Source organism: Talaromyces proteolyticus, assembly GCF_021365285.1.
Source record: "Talaromyces proteolyticus strain PMI_201 chromosome Unknown BGW36scaffold_7, whole genome shotgun sequence".
NCBI lineage: Eukaryota > Fungi > Ascomycota > Eurotiomycetes > Eurotiales > Trichocomaceae > Talaromyces > Talaromyces proteolyticus.
In genome coordinates this window covers 1,689,065-1,705,548 of record NW_025764283.1, presented here as the reverse complement: position 1 = coordinate 1,705,548, position 16,484 = coordinate 1,689,065, and the positions used below count along the sequence as shown (strand labels likewise).

Genomic DNA, 16,484 nt, shown 5'->3' with positions numbered 1-16,484 from the left:
ACGCAGTGGAAATCCCCCTCAACTGACACTTAATGCCCCGCACTTCTCTCATTCGCGGCTTGATGCGTGCTCAGCTTGCATAAAGCTACCACCTATTTATCAGGCAAATGCCTGACACAAATTGCGTGAAAGTAACGTACACTAATTTACTTTCCTAATAGATAATATCAAACTCGCAAACAAGACGAGCAATGGCCACCAAGCCTAATCGCATCGTTGTAGCGTATGCCTGTCCAGGTTTGCCTTGTCGCTTTATTGTTCAATGTCAGCTATGGCGATTTCAAGCCCTTTTATTAATACTTCCATTCTATACCAGATTTAACGGAGCCGTTGAAACCCATGTTTCTACCGAAATCACTAATCCCCCGCGAGCCTTCGCCTTTGAAGTCGTATTCTACCGGCATCTTTGGCCTGCTACCCTGCGCACCGAAAAACCTCCGATGCACTTCCACCCATTTCAGAAGGAATACATCGAGGTATTGACAGGTCGTATCTGTGTGGAGCAGCGCGGTCACGGAGGTGTCAGCATCTTGACTCCCGCGGACGGCGAAGTTTGCATCCAACCATGGGTACATCACCGCTTGTATCCAGTCGCAGCTGATCTAGCGCAGGCTGCGGCAGATGAAGGGGGAGAGCCAATCCGTTTTCGGCTCTGGGGGCAAGAAACTGATAAAGTGTCGCGGTTAGATACGATCTTCTTTGAGAATTGGTACGGGTATCAGGATGAGATTTTGGCGGGAAAATCGATCGATTTGGTTCAGGTTCTAACGGTACTCGTTTATTCCTTTCTTCCTTCATCTTCAGCTATCTCCTTTAACTTAATTCAGAATTAATTGAAAGACCAGATGTTCGATGCAGGAGGCTCCTATCTCTCTCTACCATGCTGGGTCCCTTTTGGACGAACAGTGTCCATGGCAATGGGGATCTTGGTTGGTCGCTGCATTGGTGGACTCTTGGGATATCAGCCATATTATCCTAAATGGACATCCGACTGGAGACTGGCATGTGAGAAAATGAGACAAAGCTGGTTTCAGCGACGGTTTGCAAGAAATAAAGAGGATTAATCACCTTTCTTACCCTATGCTGTCTATCGGCATTTCTACTTTAGAATCAAAGCCAGGGCAGTTTGGTGTACTACGACTGATAAATAATAGCCACTACTGATCTGTTTTTACTATTTCATACAGAAAACTAGATAAATCCATTGGTCAGAAAAGCTAAAGGAAAGAACAAAAGAAATTCACAGAGCAAGCACGGTATCCTCTGCGCTAATCCCTGTCCATTCCAGCGTCTTCCGCCACAAAAGTTCCTGTTTCTTCTCATCCATACTCTCTGGCGAACTCTCATCCTTCTTTCGCAATGTAAAATACCCTTCTGCATGTGAATAATTCTCTCCAACTGCTAAATTGATCACATCTACCCCAGCGTCACTGGCTTTTCGCATGGTTGGATCTACCAACGCTCGTAACAACGGACTCAAGGGCTTTATAATCATCCGCGACATTATCCGGATACTGGTGGGCGTATTCACCCGCAATGCCCGTGAGTCACTCAGGTTTCCTGGATTGACCGCAATAGCCGTAATGCCGTGCTTTAAATAGACATGGCGGTTGTCACTTTCTTCATCCTCTTCCTGCCTAGTAGCGGCTTGGAGACGACGATTCAGTGCGTACATCCAGGCTATGATGGCGAGTTTGGAGACGGCATAGCGGTGGAATCCGTGGCCGAGAGGGTCCTCATTTGTCTCTGTGTTTTTAAGATGAACAAGGGAGTTGATGTCGACTTGTCCTTCGCCCTTCTGTTCTTCTACATCTGGTAAAGATGGCGGGTACTTTTCTAGTGAATTCTTACCGGGGCAATGGGCATCGCTGGCGAAAAGAATGATGCGGGCATTTGAGGTACAGGAGCCCAATAAATGCAGAATGAGCGCTGCATGAGAGAGATGATTGACCTGGAAAGTTTTCTCATAACCATCGCTGGTTAGCTGTAGAGGACCAACGAGATTCCAATGAAACGCATTACAGATAATGCTAGCTAGTGGGGGTATTTTCCCTGAGGCGATCTCCGAGGCCAACGAGCGAGCGAAGTCATGGACAACAGCGAGATTAGCTAGGTCAAGAGCATGGATGCTCACACGGTCCTTGAATGGGGCGATAGTTTCTTGTAGACGCCGCGTATTGTGGTCTAAAGAGGCGGACGGATTACGCACCGTCAGAATTGCGGTTATGTTGGGATAGGTGGAGAGTAGGTGATGGACGGCTGGGATGGCGAGGGAGCCATTTGCGCCAGTTAGGAGCACAGAGCTGGTCACCATTTTTCCTGGCTTGGAGCTGCTTGCCTTAGTTTGGTTTTTGCATGGAGTCTCAGTAGCAATAAATAGTCTTACGGTAGTCGAAACGAAGGATCCTTCGATCCGTGTGACAGGGGGCGGCAATAGAGCACATTATTATGCATCAGATATGTAACTAGACAAAGAACCCCCGGTCTAGAGGGAGGTAATTAATAATTAATTTCAGTTCAATAGTGACGGAGATCATGTTAATATGGGCCGCTGACGCCAATACATGCCGGATGGCGCGAACAGCATTTCATCCACATCTCTATTATATTTTATTAGATAAAGAGAAATCATCAATAATTATCGAAGAATTGGCTACAGTCAGAGCGAAAACAAGGTATCGGAAAGTAAGTTATAGTTTACACTAAGAATGAAGCCTAGAATATGGCCCCGTTGCGGATCTCGCATCGGGCCGTAAATTTTGTGTGGGTATGGCTGGTCAAAAAATAGAAAATGGAAGGGCTAGATTTAATTTCTTATTGCCACAGTAATTTATGTATGACATATACCGGAATGTACTTTAGCATGTAATTGGGGGCGAAAACGGGGGTTTGCTAGTATTAGCTTAAGAATCCTACCCACATGAGGGTTTTAGACGCTACGTAAATATAAACCAACAGTACAACGATAGCAATGAATATTAGGGTCCTCAACGTTGTAATGGCTAAATAATCATTGTGTACGCACTAGGTACCCCTACATTATATTAGCCGGTATTAGAAATAATATGTGATTAGTCTACTAAGCCTTAGCGCATTCTTCGCCTAGTAAGAAGCGACCGTGAGACATCGTGGTAAATGCTAGCACACTCAGAAACTGATTGAATGAGCCGTTTGACATCTACTACATCTATAAGGTCAGAAGTGTCATGTGTCCATTTTGTCAAGATCAAGAATGTTATTATTGCTCTATAAACCGTGAGTAATAATACAATATCTCAAAATCTATTGCAACGAACCCATGGCAGTCTTCCACTTCACCATGGCCTGGCTGGCTTGGCTACTTTGTTTATTGTCCCTCACAGCTCAGGCCACGTCGCTGGACCGTGTCTGCCACCAACTCCAATCGCAGTACAGCAACCTCACCACTCTCGCTGGAAATAACACTCAATATACCGCTCTGGCAGAGGAGAATTGGTCCCAGACAGCATGGGGATACCCGTCGTGCATTGTTCAACCGGCCAATGCGGCTCAAGCACAGGGCATCGTCCGTCTAGTAACAGAGCATCAGGTCCCCTTTGCCATCCGCTCAGGGGGGCATTTACCTTCGCCACTTGGCGCTAACATCAATCGCGGGGTGCTGATTGACACCTCGTTTCTGAAAACGCTGGACTATGATGCTACCAACGAAGTTGTCACTATTGGGGCTGGTCTACGATGGCGGGCGGTCTACACTGAGCTAGAGAAGTACGGACGCACAGCAGTTGGAGGCCGTATTATGGATGTTGGAGTGAGCGGGTTGTTACTGGGGAGTACATTTAGCTCTACCTGATACGCACTACATGGGACAAAATCCTAACTGCAACATAGGCGGGCTTTCATACCTCTCCGACCTCTATGGTCTGGGCTGTGACAACGTTGTGAATTTCGAGGTGGTGATTGCCAACGGGACGCTGCTCAATGCCAATGCCACATCGAACCCGGACCTTTTCTGGGCCTTGAAGGGAGGCGCTAATAACTTTGGTAAAACTCAAATTACCTCCTTTAAAAATCTGCTATGGAACCATAGTAATATTACTGACTTCGAACAGGCATCGTCACCACCTTCACCGTGCGCACCTATCCTATCGGCAATGTCTGGGGCGGCATCAAGATATACGGCCTCGACCAGCTCCCTGATGTCCTTGCCGCCCTCAACACCTACCAATTAGTCGCTAATAAGGATCCCTACGCCAATCTGATGGTACAGGCGGCCACCATGAACTCCAGTATCGGGGTGTTGCTAAATCTCGTATATTTGAAACCTGAGGCGAGTCCCGCCGCCTTCGAGCCTTTCTACGGAATCCCTCCGTTGAAAGATATGACTACTATCCAGTCTTTTGTTGATTTTATGGATGGGGCAGTTATGCCTGATATTCCACGGTATTTGCAGTCTTTCCCTGTTTTTGAAGTTGAAAATGGAAGCGAGAAACAAGCTGACAACTGGCAAACACTTCGCAGGTGGGATTGGCACGCAACAAGCTTCCAACCCTCTGCCTCCCTCTACTCGCAGATCGCTGACATAGTAGTCAACTCCTCAGTGATCAACGAGCTGCGTACCGTCAACACAGCCACCCTTGTCCTAGGCATCCAACCTATCTCCTCCAGCGTCGTAGATGCGGGTGTAGCGGCAGGTGGCAATGCCCTAGGCCTGAATGCAGTCAACCAGACCTGGCTGGTGCTGGATATCGGGTGGGCCGATGCAACGGATGATGCCAAGGCACATCGCCTGACCGGGACGCTGAGGGAACAGATCGAGCAGACATCCGTGGATGCAGGGCGCCATGTGGAGTATATTTTTATGAATGATGCGAGCTGGGACCAGGACGTTATTGCACACTATGGATCGCAGAGTTTAGGTCAGTTAAGGGCTGTTAGGGACTTGTATGATCCTACGAGGGTGTTTGGACGGCTGGTGCGAGGCGGATTCAAGCTGGGTACCTAGATAGAACTCGCTGACCAGGTGGCTTTTACGTGTCAAATGTTAAAATATTACAAATATTAGCAGTTGAAGAGTAATGCCTTTTTAAGGCGGCAGTAAAACATTATTTTTAGGTTAGATACATATATGCATACATAGTATGACTAGTGCCTTCGTATTTCCACAGCCTTGTTTTCTGTCGAACGTACCAATAATAATGCGGACTAGTGTCACCCCCGCCGAGTCGGCTCTGAAAATGGGAATCTTACTAAGTTAACGTAACCTCTGCGATGTCTTTTGAAAGTCCATGCATTTGGCCCCCAGCCCCGCTCTCATGCGCGTCATTAATCTCAGCTATAGTTTGCAAACATGTGAAGAGCTAAGACATAGATGGGATACTGGGTACGGAATAGTTATTTCATGGTATCGATTGGGCATAGACCTGCCGGGGTTTACTTCTACTTGTTTCCCTTGCACCGATTGGTCCTGAAGTCTTACACGGAGCACTGCCATTTATGTACTTCCACTCCGTAATATGCACGCCGTAAATGCGTACCTAGCGCGATACTTGGGTGAGGATCCTCGTGTTAAAATCTCGTAAAGACGGAGATTTGCACAAATACATACTTCCTACTCTATGTTCAGTCTGAATAGGCTATCTACTCTCCCCTCGATCCCGTAACTCAAGATATTCCCTCCGCAAAAGGTCCTCCCCATCCTCAAGCCCGTTTACCAGCTGGCTTGTCGAATGCCGATTATGCTCACTCCGGAAACCACCGGACCGGGACGCAGAAGACCTCTGCTTACTATTCTTAGAGTAATAGGCAGACAACTGCTGCTTCCGCTCCACGAATAAATGGCGTAGGGCAGGGATCGAGGTCCCGATTAGAGCGACACAGGGTTCGACCTGTGAGGGGATCCAAAACGTTCTGCCGTAATCGTCGAATTGGGGGGGTGTGATGCGGCTCATTTCGTATTGGAGCCCTAGGACCGTTAATATCCATATACATAGCTGTGGTTGATTCTATTCTGGTTTCGGTGGGACCAGGAAGCGGCAACAAGGGGGAAAACGTACATAATGGATTGATCTCGTCAATTCGCTTCATTTGTAGAACAAATATGGCCAGTTTGTAGGCTGCAGCTACACTAGCACTGTTTTTTGGGAGGATTTTCGTTTGGTTAGCTGGCTCTACCTGGTTGAAATTGGATGGAAAGAAAACATAGAAGCTAGAAATAGACCTACCCAGCACCCATCATGAAAATAACTGCAATCCCTATCCGTTTCCGCAACGGTAAATGCAACGTCGAGATCGGGTAGAGAGGAATGAAGAGCAGAATGCCATCAAAGGCCATACTGCAGCTGTACAGCGCCACACTCAGGTAGTAGTAGTACCAATCATTGCAGTAGACATGGCGCTCGGTAATGCTGGTCCATGCTCTGTCGAGTGGGTGGCAGATAAAACCTGGCATAATGGAGAAGACGACCAAGTAGATGCCCTGCAGGATAATGAGGACCCAGAGGATGATTCGCATATTCGGCATTTGGACGGCGAATGTGCGATAGTAGAGAAAGAGGACCGAGATGCGGATGCTAGTCGTCATGGCGGGATAGATCAAGGAGGAGCCAACAATTCCCTTGTTTTTTTTTTTTCCATTAGCAGAAAGTGATTTGAAGAGGTGCATGAGATACATCAATTGATGTGATTGCAGGATGTGGGCATGTGGATGACTCTGATACCTTGTACCACACCGAGTATTCTCCGAGCGTAATTTCCCATAGTGGTTTTCCTACTCCTGCGTTCAGATTCACATATGCAGCCATGGCTGTCCAGCCGATATAGAATAACTGGTGATTTTGTCAATTTTGTTAATTTATGGCTCCGACAGGAAATGCCTACCAAGCCCGGAATAATAGCATAGTCGTCAGCTCCAAAGGCTCGTGCATGTCCCCGTTGTGCTAATCGTGCGATTACCGTGACGCTGCCAATGATCCCCAGGATAATGCAAGCGATGGCGACTGAGTAGACCTTATGCGCGTTATCAATCTCGGTCGGCGGAGGAATGAGTGAGACCGCTGTTGAGGCGACTGACGAAGTTTGAGTAGTCATTTGCTCTTTATCAGAAGAATACGGTCATAGCGAGGACGATAATGACGAGACTGATGAGAATGAACTACGTCTCTTTAAGGAATGTTTACTACCAGTACCATATGGTAAGAGCCAAAGTCGTTGTTGAGAAAGGCTATGCGCATATCATCTTTCCCTGTAGAGTAGCGTGTCCCTGTAGGTCAACTGGGTGGCCTAAGAATTACTATTAATGGGTGTTGGCAAGGATAATTTATTCATGTATTCCGGGGCTTGCAGTTGACCGCTATTACAGTGACACCCTATCGCCCCCTTTAATATCGGGCCATACACCAATCCGTATTGATGATGACAACAGATCAGTTGTTTCTCTCGGCATATAATGATTTCTACCTTGATATTAACTAGGTAAATAACCAAGCTTCTTGGGGCCTAACTCCATGTAAAATTACAAATGCCAAACTCTGATTTCTGACCATGGCAAGCTGAATTACTAGGCACGGGCAACTAGGGAAAGCTAGGTGCATTTATCCCTGTCCTCAGCAGGGAATTTCGTCAATGCTCATTGGTAGATCATATCTGCAGCTACTTGACTGACAGTATAGTGGATACTGAAATTAGTGAATATTTTAGTAATCTCGTACTCCGTAAACATTGCATAAGTGGATTTTAGTACGGAGAGACTGTTGGTGCGGATCGCAGGCCAGTGCGCTTGATGATGCGGAAGGATCCGAGAATGTAACCTATTGTGCATTATAAGCATGACCCACTAGGTAAATTATTAATATTAACACTGTTTTAATCGGCCCCCAAGTCATTACCCCGCAAGTGCTTAAAGAACTGTTTATTGATTAACTGTTTATCGTATCTGCGTATTTTCCCCAATTGAATGAGCACAGGCCAATTCTGATCAGTCAGGACTACATTAATAGTGACGCATCTCAAAAGTACAGACGGTAGTTGTTCGACAGCTTTGCTAGTTATTTGTATATAAATTAGCCCTAGACGTCATGTAAATTGAAAACCAGTCTTGCACTGCAGAACGACTGACAACATATACTCTCCTAGTAACCCTGCAACAATTGCGCCCCCAGCCAACCAGAATCCCTTGCTGAACCACCACCAACAACTTTGGCTATTCCTTAAATCGACTAGGGCAATCATCGTCCCTAAAGATCCAATAGCTCCAGTCACTCCAATGAGGTAATATGGTGCCCCGAGCTGGCTGCGGCGACCACAGTCCACCAGCAGGCCGGCTATGGTCACTAAAAGCGGCCACAGCGCCGCCTTGGTCCGGGTCTGAAAGAGAACCGCTAAACTCTTGATCCCCACCTGAAGATCCGCCTGGAGGTCTAGATGGGCATAGACTGTGTCGTAGATGACCGTCCATACCACTCCGGCGAGGAATAGCGTTATCACACTCGATTTCACCTTGATGGAGATCAGAGAGAAGTCGAGGTCTCCTCGGGCACAGGACAAAAAGTTTGATGGCCACCATGTATCCCCGACTGACACAGTGAACGCAGGCACTCCTAGCGCCAGTTCGCCCATGATCGTGCCCCACGCTAGGCAGACTCCCAAGACAAGTTGGGGGAAATGAGTGTGTCGCTTAGCCCACGGATAGTAGATAGTGGCAATGATGTTCGGTAATGCGTACAGAAACCCATGTAGGAAGCCTCCAGGTAGCCAAGTAAGAAAGTAAGCAGCCCCCACCGCCTGTGTGAGAGTAAATACGAACGCTGCACGGGGGGAGACGGCTCCACGAGGAATAGGTCGCTGCGAGGTTCGCTCGACCTTTGCATCGAGCTCAGCATCGATCAGATCATTCCAAACGTGTGCGGCATTGGAGAAGAAGAAGCTGCCGCCGAGCGTCACCGTGCTGGCCTGAAAGACCATACCGGGGGATGCTTGGATCTGGATAGCCGCGTGCAGTACGCCAAAGGCATGCGGGAAATAGATCAAGAACAGACCGGCTGGAGGAAAGAGGCGGGCAAGCTGGATGTATGGAATCCACGAGTCTGGCAGAAACGACAAGATTCGGATCTTGTAATTACCGCCGTATCGATCCGGTCCGTGTTTATTAGATGATCTTACGTGGATGGCTTCGGGGGGTGATGGATTTTTCGCATTTTTAACGGAAGAGGAGGAAAGGACATCACTAGCCGTCGCCATTTGGAGGAGAGCTTCCTGATTTTCGAAGTTGGCAAGAAAATGTAAGAGAGTTTCCGAGTCTAAAGTGAGAAAGAGAGTCAAACTAATATATTTTTGGGGGCTAGTTCACAAAAGGAATGGAAATAAAATAGGGAATAAGGCTTCAACGATATAATATTGGCTATTGGTGATCTTTAAGTAACCACAAATCCAACGCTAAAATAGTCTTCGAAAACAAGGCTCTAGTCGTCCTAACTGGATAGCTCGCTTATACGAAACGTGCTAAGAATGTTAGGTGCGCCTTTTTTCATTGACGGTCGTGCAGCAGAAGCCTTTTTCAAACGGATTTTAGTCTGTGGCCAACCGCATTGATATAAGTAGATGGTAATTATCATGCTATCTCATCAAATTTCTCCTGTCTCCCCTTGAATTTTCTCTGCCTGCCTCTAATCCTCTTCTTTCGTCTCTCGGTCTCATTGCATCTCCATCTCTAGCCAAGCATTACCTATTAGCAATGAAGCGGCAAACACTGTTCTACCTATTCTTCGCATGGGAGATCGTGATAGCGCAGGCAGTCAATGCATCCCAGGCAATTAACGCCTTTATCAATGAGCTCAATCTACCCGCAGATAGTGCAAAGGGTATACAAACCAAATTATTTCGCAATGTACGCGTCATTGAGCCCGTTTTGAGTGGGCAGAGCATCGCATCGTCGGAAGTAGTGAAACTCGCATGCGACATAGCCCAGATTGTGCTTGGTTTCAGTGCCGTAAACACCACGCCTGTCAACCAAACCGAAACTGATGGCACGTGGTCTGAGGTTTGCTGGGAGACACCGACATGCGCCATCCTACCCAATTCCGATCAACAGGTATCACTGGCCATGAAAATTATCAATTTCTTCCAAACAAAGTTTGCTGTCCGCAGCGGAGGACACTCGCCCAACCCTGGCTGGTCTAGCGTCGGCCAGCCGGGGATTCTTATTGACCTACAGCTCCTTCATGAGATCGTCGTCAGTTCAGACGCCAGCATGGTCAGTCTCGGGCCCGGAAACCGATGGGGAGATGTCTATTCTGCACTGGCTCCATACCAGGTTAGTGTAATTGGTGGCCGAATCAACGATGTCGGTGTTGGAGGACTTATTATTGGAGGTATGATTTTTTGCTCTTTTCTCTAAACTTGCGTCATTCAAGACTGCTGCTATAGTGTCTGGACTATTACCAACGTCGCCTAGGTGGGTATTTTCATTTATCCGGTGAGTATGGTCTCGCGGCGGACAATGTCAAGAACTTTCATGTACATTCCTCCTCAAGAAGAACCAGAAGATAGATCCGCTGATGTGTATATAGCTTGTGCTAGCCAATGGTGCTATTGTAGATGCTAATGCTAATCAAAACAGCGATCTTTTCTGGGCACTCAAAGGAGGAGGTCCCAATTTCGGGATAGTTACCCGCTTTGATATGTACACGATCCCTGTGTATAACACCTGGTTCAAAGTTCTAGTCTACACTCCCAACCAGGCGCCTGATGTCCTTGATGCTTTTGCGCAGTGGCAAGAAAATGGAGCATCTGATTCTAAGTCTACAGTGGCCATGGTTATCAGCTTGGACAGCATCGAGGTGGGCCTCCTATATTCTGAACACGCCTCTCAGCCTGCTGCCTTTGCCCCTTTCTACGATCTGACCCCCGCTAAGGTGGCCATTCCCGGAACTAATGGCACCATTCTTGAAGTCGTGGAGCTGTTTGGCAATACTGGGTCAACTGCTGCCGAGCGACATGACTATCGGTCAGCTAGCTCTAAGGTCAACGCAGAGCTGTACAAAGATGTCTATTCTTTCTGGCTGGAGCAGGCCAACTCCATATACAACCAGACTGGAGCCAACCAAACCTTCGTGTTGCAGCCAGTCCCAATCAGTTTGGTCGACTTTGGCAATTCCCGGGGTGGCAATGCCCTGGGACTTCCCCGCGAAAATATGCAGTGTAAGTCTGTCCAATCCAATTCCCCAGCTCTAATGCAGAGAAATAAAGCCAGGCAACCATTAACCATCTCTCTTCTTATTAGGGTGGACAACTCTCATCGACTGGGTGGACGCTGCCGATGATGACCTCGTGCGTGGAGTCTCGATCGCCACAACAGCGCAATGGCAGTCGCTAAGTGAAGCACAAGGCGCTTCTGTGAATTTCACGTACATGAACGATGCTTCACGCGATCAGAACCCACTCAGTTCATATGGATTGAGCAATGTTGCTCAGCTCAAGAAAATTGCTGCTAAGTACGACCCTTCGAAAGTGTTCCAGCGGTTGCAAAATGGAGGGTTCTTACTCTCTAATGCTTAAATGCGTAATCTAGAAGCTTGGACAGTGAAGTAGATACTAGAGTATATAATTAATACACGTGTGTAGAGATGTGTTTGAAGTCTCCGCCGTACAGGTATTCTTTTTATGGATTATTCTAGCAGGCTGGTGCGCTCGTCTATGTAAAGACTGCTCTGCGCATGACTGTCCTTGTTCTTTTTCCTCTGTTCCTGTCTTAGTGTTCTCGTGTCGAGCTTCCTAGATGGGGGAATCAGCAACTATCACATATGAATCCCTTCTATCTAATAGGCAAGATTTATTCGGTAGATTGTTCAATTTTGGATGTATAATTATTACTTTACTTGTATGATTTTCGTGACTAATTGAATTCAATTGCTTTTCTATCGTAATACATATCTGTATTCTGCTATTGAAGAATATAAACCCATCTATGACAGGGTAGCCTGATTAATTTAGACTATACTCTCTTTGATTAATTGGTACGTATAAGCAATCCCGCTCTTTTCTTTACCCCTCATTGCCTGTCTTTTAGTCTATTTAAAAAGCCGCTTCCCGTAACTCCCAAATTTCCCTGCCTTTCTATTTCGCAACTCCCCTCAGTTTGCTTCTTTTTCACACCCCACCTCCACACCGTAAAGCCTAAAGATCGTTACAATGTCTTCCGAAGGCGTCTCACTCCAAGTCACCATCTATATCAGCCCCGAAAACGTCCCCAAGTTCTTTGAAGCTTTCCGTCCCACTTATGAGAAAGTAATCCAGGAGCCGGAATGTACCTTCTTCGAGGTCTACGAGGACCCCGCAGAACCGGGAGTGATCTCCTGGGTTGAGAATTGGTAACCTTCCTCCTGCACCCTACCATACAGCCCCAATTTTCTTCAATATCGCTAATTAATTGAATGTAGGTCTAAGTCTAAAGAATGGTTATTCCAGGTACGATGAGAGATAGTCCCTTTCCCACTCTAGAATGAGAGAGAGAGAGAGAGAACTTGACGAATTACTAACGGGGCTATCAACAGTTCCAGGCTCCTAAGGAATATTATCGGGAGTACTTGGCCGTCACCGAACCGATGTTTCTTAAGCCACGGGAGATTAAGCTGTTGAAGCGCCTGGGCCTGCCATTTACTATGGTGAAGAAGGAGAATGGAGGATTGAGAGAGTGATGGAGAAACCATTAAGAGGCAGAGTAGCAGAACGCGATGATCATGGTTGTGTGATAAAAGAACCCTCCAAAGTGCTTCTGGCTTCATGAATGTAGAAAAGCGACTGACAAAATTTTAGACTTCGTAGTTAGCGAGATCACGTAGTCGTACACGTGCCCAAATTTCTGGAAGCCATACTCAGCCTCGTGAATATAGCCAATTAGTAAGCTCAGCTGATGTGGATTCCCCAGACCTCAGCCTCTCATGGCCACAAAAGCCTTATTAATCCTTCACCACAAGTGGTATGAGATCGGAGTTGACCTAGTCAAGCATCAAGGGGGTCGAACGTATCAAGTGGAGGAAGCCGATCGGTGATGATCTTCCACTAGGCCATGAACCAACAAGCGATTGACGCTCATTGAATGGCGCACCACAGTACGTCTTCTTATCAAACTTTCTTTCAAATATCTTAGCCTTCAGCCTTTTGAGCAACTATATTACGAGAAGCATGTGCATACAGCAAGCCACCTTTAAAGAAGCAACTAAAGCAGAGGAAAATTACCTAACCCGTAGGGAAAATGTTACTGTGTTAAGCACGATGGTGAAAATTCTGTATGATGGAAGCGAGAATGTGTAACACAATCCGGGTAGGGTCGTGTTCGGGGGTGTCTGGAAAGACTAGATGTGGGTGAGTTGAAGCTTCACCACTTGATATCGAGTCTATAGAGCAATGCTATTAAGGAAGTAACTATCGGTTCTAATTATATAGGTATAGGAGGCTTATATTGAAGTTATCTCAAAAATTATACAAAAGATATGCTTTCTACTCTACACGGCCATGCGTAGGACATGCCAACAGATTATGCGATTTGTCAGCGTATAACTTGCAGGGTTTGATAAGAGACCGTGCTTAGTATAGTCGATCAGAGAGCGATTTTGCTACGGAAGGGAATAGATTATAGCAAAGACTGAACTGTTTAGTCCCAAACATGAAAATAAAATCTATAAATATACCTAGTGGGCAGCATCAAGCAACCAATCGGATATAAAATCCATAGAGCTGAGTCCATGACCCTCAATATTGTGGTGTGACAGCCATGCAGAAATTTGCGGCGCAGTAAATCAAATACCATCAATGTCTTAGAGATTTCGCCCAATAGCATCATTTACTCTTTATGAGAATATGTTGGATGAGGTCTAGCGTGAACTACCCCTCTTTAATATTCTCCGAGTAGACGTCATATGAAAGAAACATGGCATTAGATCAGTTGGGGTCTACTCAATCAAAGTGGCCACGTAGCATAGCAAACTATGTTTTTGAACACAAATCTATAGAAATTTGCGGCGCAGAACCTCAAATATGGTCTTCGCTTTGGAATATATTTATCCAATAACAGTCCCCGTGGAAACCTCATGTGAAAGAAAATGGCTTTCGATTAGCACCAGTCTATCCAATAAAACAGTATGATAGATAATGAAGGAGGTTGGGTAATACATCGGCCATATTTTTGAATTCAGATCCATCTTAGTCGTCGCTAGGAATGTTGTATGGACTTTCTAGCCACAACCATACGGGCCCTCGATATTCAGCTAAGATATCATTGCAGAAACTCGCACTGAGAACTTCCCCAGTTGGACCAAGCTCACGGAGACTATAATAATGACACCCTGTGACCTCATGGTGCTCAAGATTCTCGTCTTTCCAGCCATCCACCAAATAAATTTCCGATCATTTTTCAACCCTTTAGTACTTATTAACTGATATCCATAGAAAGAGCCATATATCATCACACCAAAGGGCAATAACTGCCTATCACCACGAAATCATGGTTTTGAACATTGGGAATAACCTAGCCCCTATGTGAGGAAGAATTTAGTAGAGAAACGTAGATTGTTTTTGAAGTTGTGCATACCATTTCACAAAATAGATGATAAACAGAGTGTGTTTCCCCCTTGCAGTACAGTACCAAGAGAGCAACAATGAACACGAGAAGAATTCCACAGCAGATTAGGACCCTTATACAATAATCATCCTTGCAATTTGTGGTAGGTCCAGCGGAAGTTTGTTGGAGCTCATTCTCGTTCAAGTCGTTTTTCAGCCTCGAGTAACGGTAGTTTGCCATTTTGGGAGCACCGAACTTCATCAAAGAGGAAGGACGGTCAAAAGTTATAGGTGAGAGAGAATTTTAGGTAGGATAGACTGGCAGTGATTGTAGTAAGTAGTGTTGAAAAGTTTTTACACGGTCGGGTTCTACCAGCGGGTGTTGAAGTGGGTTAATATAGTAACGTAATCGGACAGCCACCTGCCACTGACACCGACCCGCCAATTCAAATACGTGTAACATGGTCTGGCAGGGCCGTGTCCGGGGATGTCTGGATAGACTAGATGTGGGTGAGTTGAAGCTTCACCGATTGATATCGATGTTATAGAGCAAGGCTACTAGGGAGGCACAAGTTTGATAATCATTCTCTGCCAAAAAACCTGAAAGGATTATAGAATCTATAAGACTGATATTATTTCAGAGAATACCTCACAGAAGGCTCTTTGAAAATTATTAGCAACTGTCAAATGATTACTGGTCAAATGATTGTTGACAGAGGACTGTATATACTCCAGTCTTATTTTAAAGTAACGTGCAAACGTCCTCCTGACGGAGAGGAGCCAGGGTGGATCAAGCCAGTCCTCGATTTTCGTGATAATATGGTCATGACACAATCAATAACATCACGAATTTCATTAAAAGAAATGCACGATAAGATGGGTGTGATACAAGAAATTACCAACTTGTTTGACTCTAGTTGGAAATTCTCTATGGCTGGCTACTTTGCTGCTTTGATAGGGAAGCTGCCAGAAATTGAACACTATGAGAGGCATGACGAGCATGTGTTCTTCTTGTTCTTTAGATCGAAGGAACTTTCTGGTTTGTCTGCTTCCATCTTTGTGTCTATGAACGATCTATAGGTTAAAAAAGCTGACAGGTTCTCCATTTTGTATAGATGAGAGAAGACTCTATACTCCTTCAGAGATTAAAATCGTTATATCAAACAATATGCCCGAGCTAAATCGGGTAAAAGAGGTTTTTCATGAATTATACAAAGATGCCAGATTGAGAGATATGCTTGGTCAGTGTGATCTTTATTAAATGCTTGAATTTATATTCTAATCTGGGTTTCACAGATGACATTCAAAAGGCAGAACTTGCCCTTCGTGGTTTGAATACGAGATCGGTTGTTGAAAACCTAAAGGGATTGTGTCTGACTTCTGATTCGAATTCCACTCTGACTAGAACTGGAAAGAGAATACTACAGCAACTTGATGGTATAAAATTTTTGTGCGACCTCATATCAATATAACTTTCTGGAGAACCTGAAAACTGAGTGGCCAAGAAAAGGACTCGTGGATGAAACTTTGCGTTGAGAAACCAGAGGAACCGATTGAGGAGAGTAAAGTAGAACTTGATGAACCCGTATCTTTTAAGGAAGTTGCACCGTTGCCAAGGAGGAAGAACTTTCATACTATAAGAAGAAAGCTAAAAAATTAAAAAAAGAGGATCTATTTCGATCCAAGTCAGTGGCAGTGAAGAACTGTTAGGCAGGCTCAGGGGATATGAATATAGCGGGATAAGCTTAAATTCTTCAGGCTGTATGCTCTCCATACTCATGCTCTTTTGCATGTATAATTAGTTAACTAAGTTATACATTGAATCAAAGAGCTTAGTCATTTGCGTGGACCGATCTCGAAAACCATACCCACATGTCTTCTTTCTTTGACCAAACTTGATTGAACAAATTTGGAAGTGGTATAGATCATGCTCTTCATTGGAGCAAGCCTATGAT

At 45.6% G+C, this 16,484-nt stretch overlaps 9 protein-coding genes across 9 annotated transcripts; 5 read left to right on the top strand and 4 right to left on the bottom strand.

Moving 5' to 3' along the window:
• Positions 1-191: 191 nt before the first annotated feature.
• BGW36DRAFT_428503 (uncharacterized protein) lies at positions 192-1,064 on the top strand (the record flags this gene model as incomplete). The annotated part of the gene is made up of 3 exons (XM_046220560.1): positions 192-223; positions 317-770; positions 846-1,064. The coding sequence occupies 3 exons, from the start codon at positions 192-194 to the stop codon at positions 1,062-1,064; spliced, it is 705 nt and encodes a 234-aa protein (XP_046071434.1).
• On the bottom strand, positions 1,037-2,556 carry BGW36DRAFT_188035 (uncharacterized protein). Its single transcript, XM_046209764.1, has 2 exons — positions 2,387-2,556; positions 1,037-2,330 (listed from the first exon to the last, which is right to left on the bottom strand). The coding sequence occupies exons 1-2, from the start codon at positions 2,452-2,454 to the stop codon at positions 1,241-1,243; spliced, it is 1,158 nt and encodes a 385-aa protein (XP_046071433.1). The 5' UTR covers positions 2,455-2,556; the 3' UTR covers positions 1,037-1,240.
• A 486-nt stretch (positions 2,557-3,042) lies between these two features.
• Positions 3,043-5,122, top strand: BGW36DRAFT_381112 (putative FAD-binding oxidoreductase). The gene is made up of 4 exons (XM_046216394.1): positions 3,043-3,809; positions 3,868-4,020; positions 4,089-4,419; positions 4,498-5,122. Exons 1-4 carry the CDS (start codon positions 3,299-3,301, stop codon positions 4,979-4,981), a joined length of 1,479 nt encoding a protein of 492 aa, XP_046071432.1. The 5' UTR covers positions 3,043-3,298; the 3' UTR covers positions 4,982-5,122.
• A 281-nt stretch (positions 5,123-5,403) lies between these two features.
• BGW36DRAFT_381107 (uncharacterized protein) lies at positions 5,404-7,365 on the bottom strand. Its single transcript, XM_046216393.1, has 5 exons — positions 6,856-7,365; positions 6,696-6,803; positions 6,201-6,592; positions 6,033-6,109; positions 5,404-5,941 (listed from the first exon to the last, which is right to left on the bottom strand). Exons 1-5 carry the CDS (start codon positions 7,063-7,065, stop codon positions 5,613-5,615), a joined length of 1,116 nt encoding a protein of 371 aa, XP_046071431.1. The 5' UTR covers positions 7,066-7,365; the 3' UTR covers positions 5,404-5,612.
• A 684-nt stretch (positions 7,366-8,049) lies between these two features.
• Positions 8,050-9,213, bottom strand: BGW36DRAFT_428499 (putative prenyltransferase; the record flags this gene model as incomplete). The annotated part of the gene is made up of 1 exon (XM_046220559.1): positions 8,050-9,213. One exon carries the CDS (start codon positions 9,211-9,213, stop codon positions 8,050-8,052), a length of 1,164 nt encoding a protein of 387 aa, XP_046071430.1.
• A 493-nt stretch (positions 9,214-9,706) lies between these two features.
• BGW36DRAFT_297809 (putative 6-hydroxy-D-nicotine oxidase) lies at positions 9,707-11,529 on the top strand (the record flags this gene model as incomplete). The annotated part of the gene is made up of 4 exons (XM_046211379.1): positions 9,707-10,343; positions 10,427-10,488; positions 10,542-11,172; positions 11,255-11,529. 4 exons carry the CDS (start codon positions 9,707-9,709, stop codon positions 11,527-11,529), a joined length of 1,605 nt encoding a protein of 534 aa, XP_046071429.1.
• Positions 11,530-12,162: 633 nt separating this feature from the next.
• On the top strand, positions 12,163-12,668 carry BGW36DRAFT_296760 (uncharacterized protein; the record flags this gene model as incomplete). Its single annotated transcript, XM_046211307.1, has 3 exons — positions 12,163-12,341; positions 12,411-12,438; positions 12,525-12,668. 3 exons carry the CDS (start codon positions 12,163-12,165, stop codon positions 12,666-12,668), a joined length of 351 nt encoding a protein of 116 aa, XP_046071428.1.
• A 1,556-nt stretch (positions 12,669-14,224) lies between these two features.
• Positions 14,225-14,858, bottom strand: BGW36DRAFT_381101 (uncharacterized protein). Its single transcript, XM_046216392.1, has 2 exons — positions 14,561-14,858; positions 14,225-14,504 (listed from the first exon to the last, which is right to left on the bottom strand). Exons 1-2 carry the CDS (start codon positions 14,789-14,791, stop codon positions 14,472-14,474), a joined length of 264 nt encoding a protein of 87 aa, XP_046071427.1. The 5' UTR covers positions 14,792-14,858; the 3' UTR covers positions 14,225-14,471.
• Positions 14,859-15,216: 358 nt separating this feature from the next.
• Positions 15,217-15,609, top strand: BGW36DRAFT_360322 (uncharacterized protein; the record flags this gene model as incomplete). Its single annotated transcript, XM_046214167.1, has 1 exon — positions 15,217-15,609. The coding sequence occupies one exon, from the start codon at positions 15,217-15,219 to the stop codon at positions 15,607-15,609; it is 393 nt and encodes a 130-aa protein (XP_046071426.1).
• Positions 15,610-16,484: the final 875 nt, after the last annotated feature.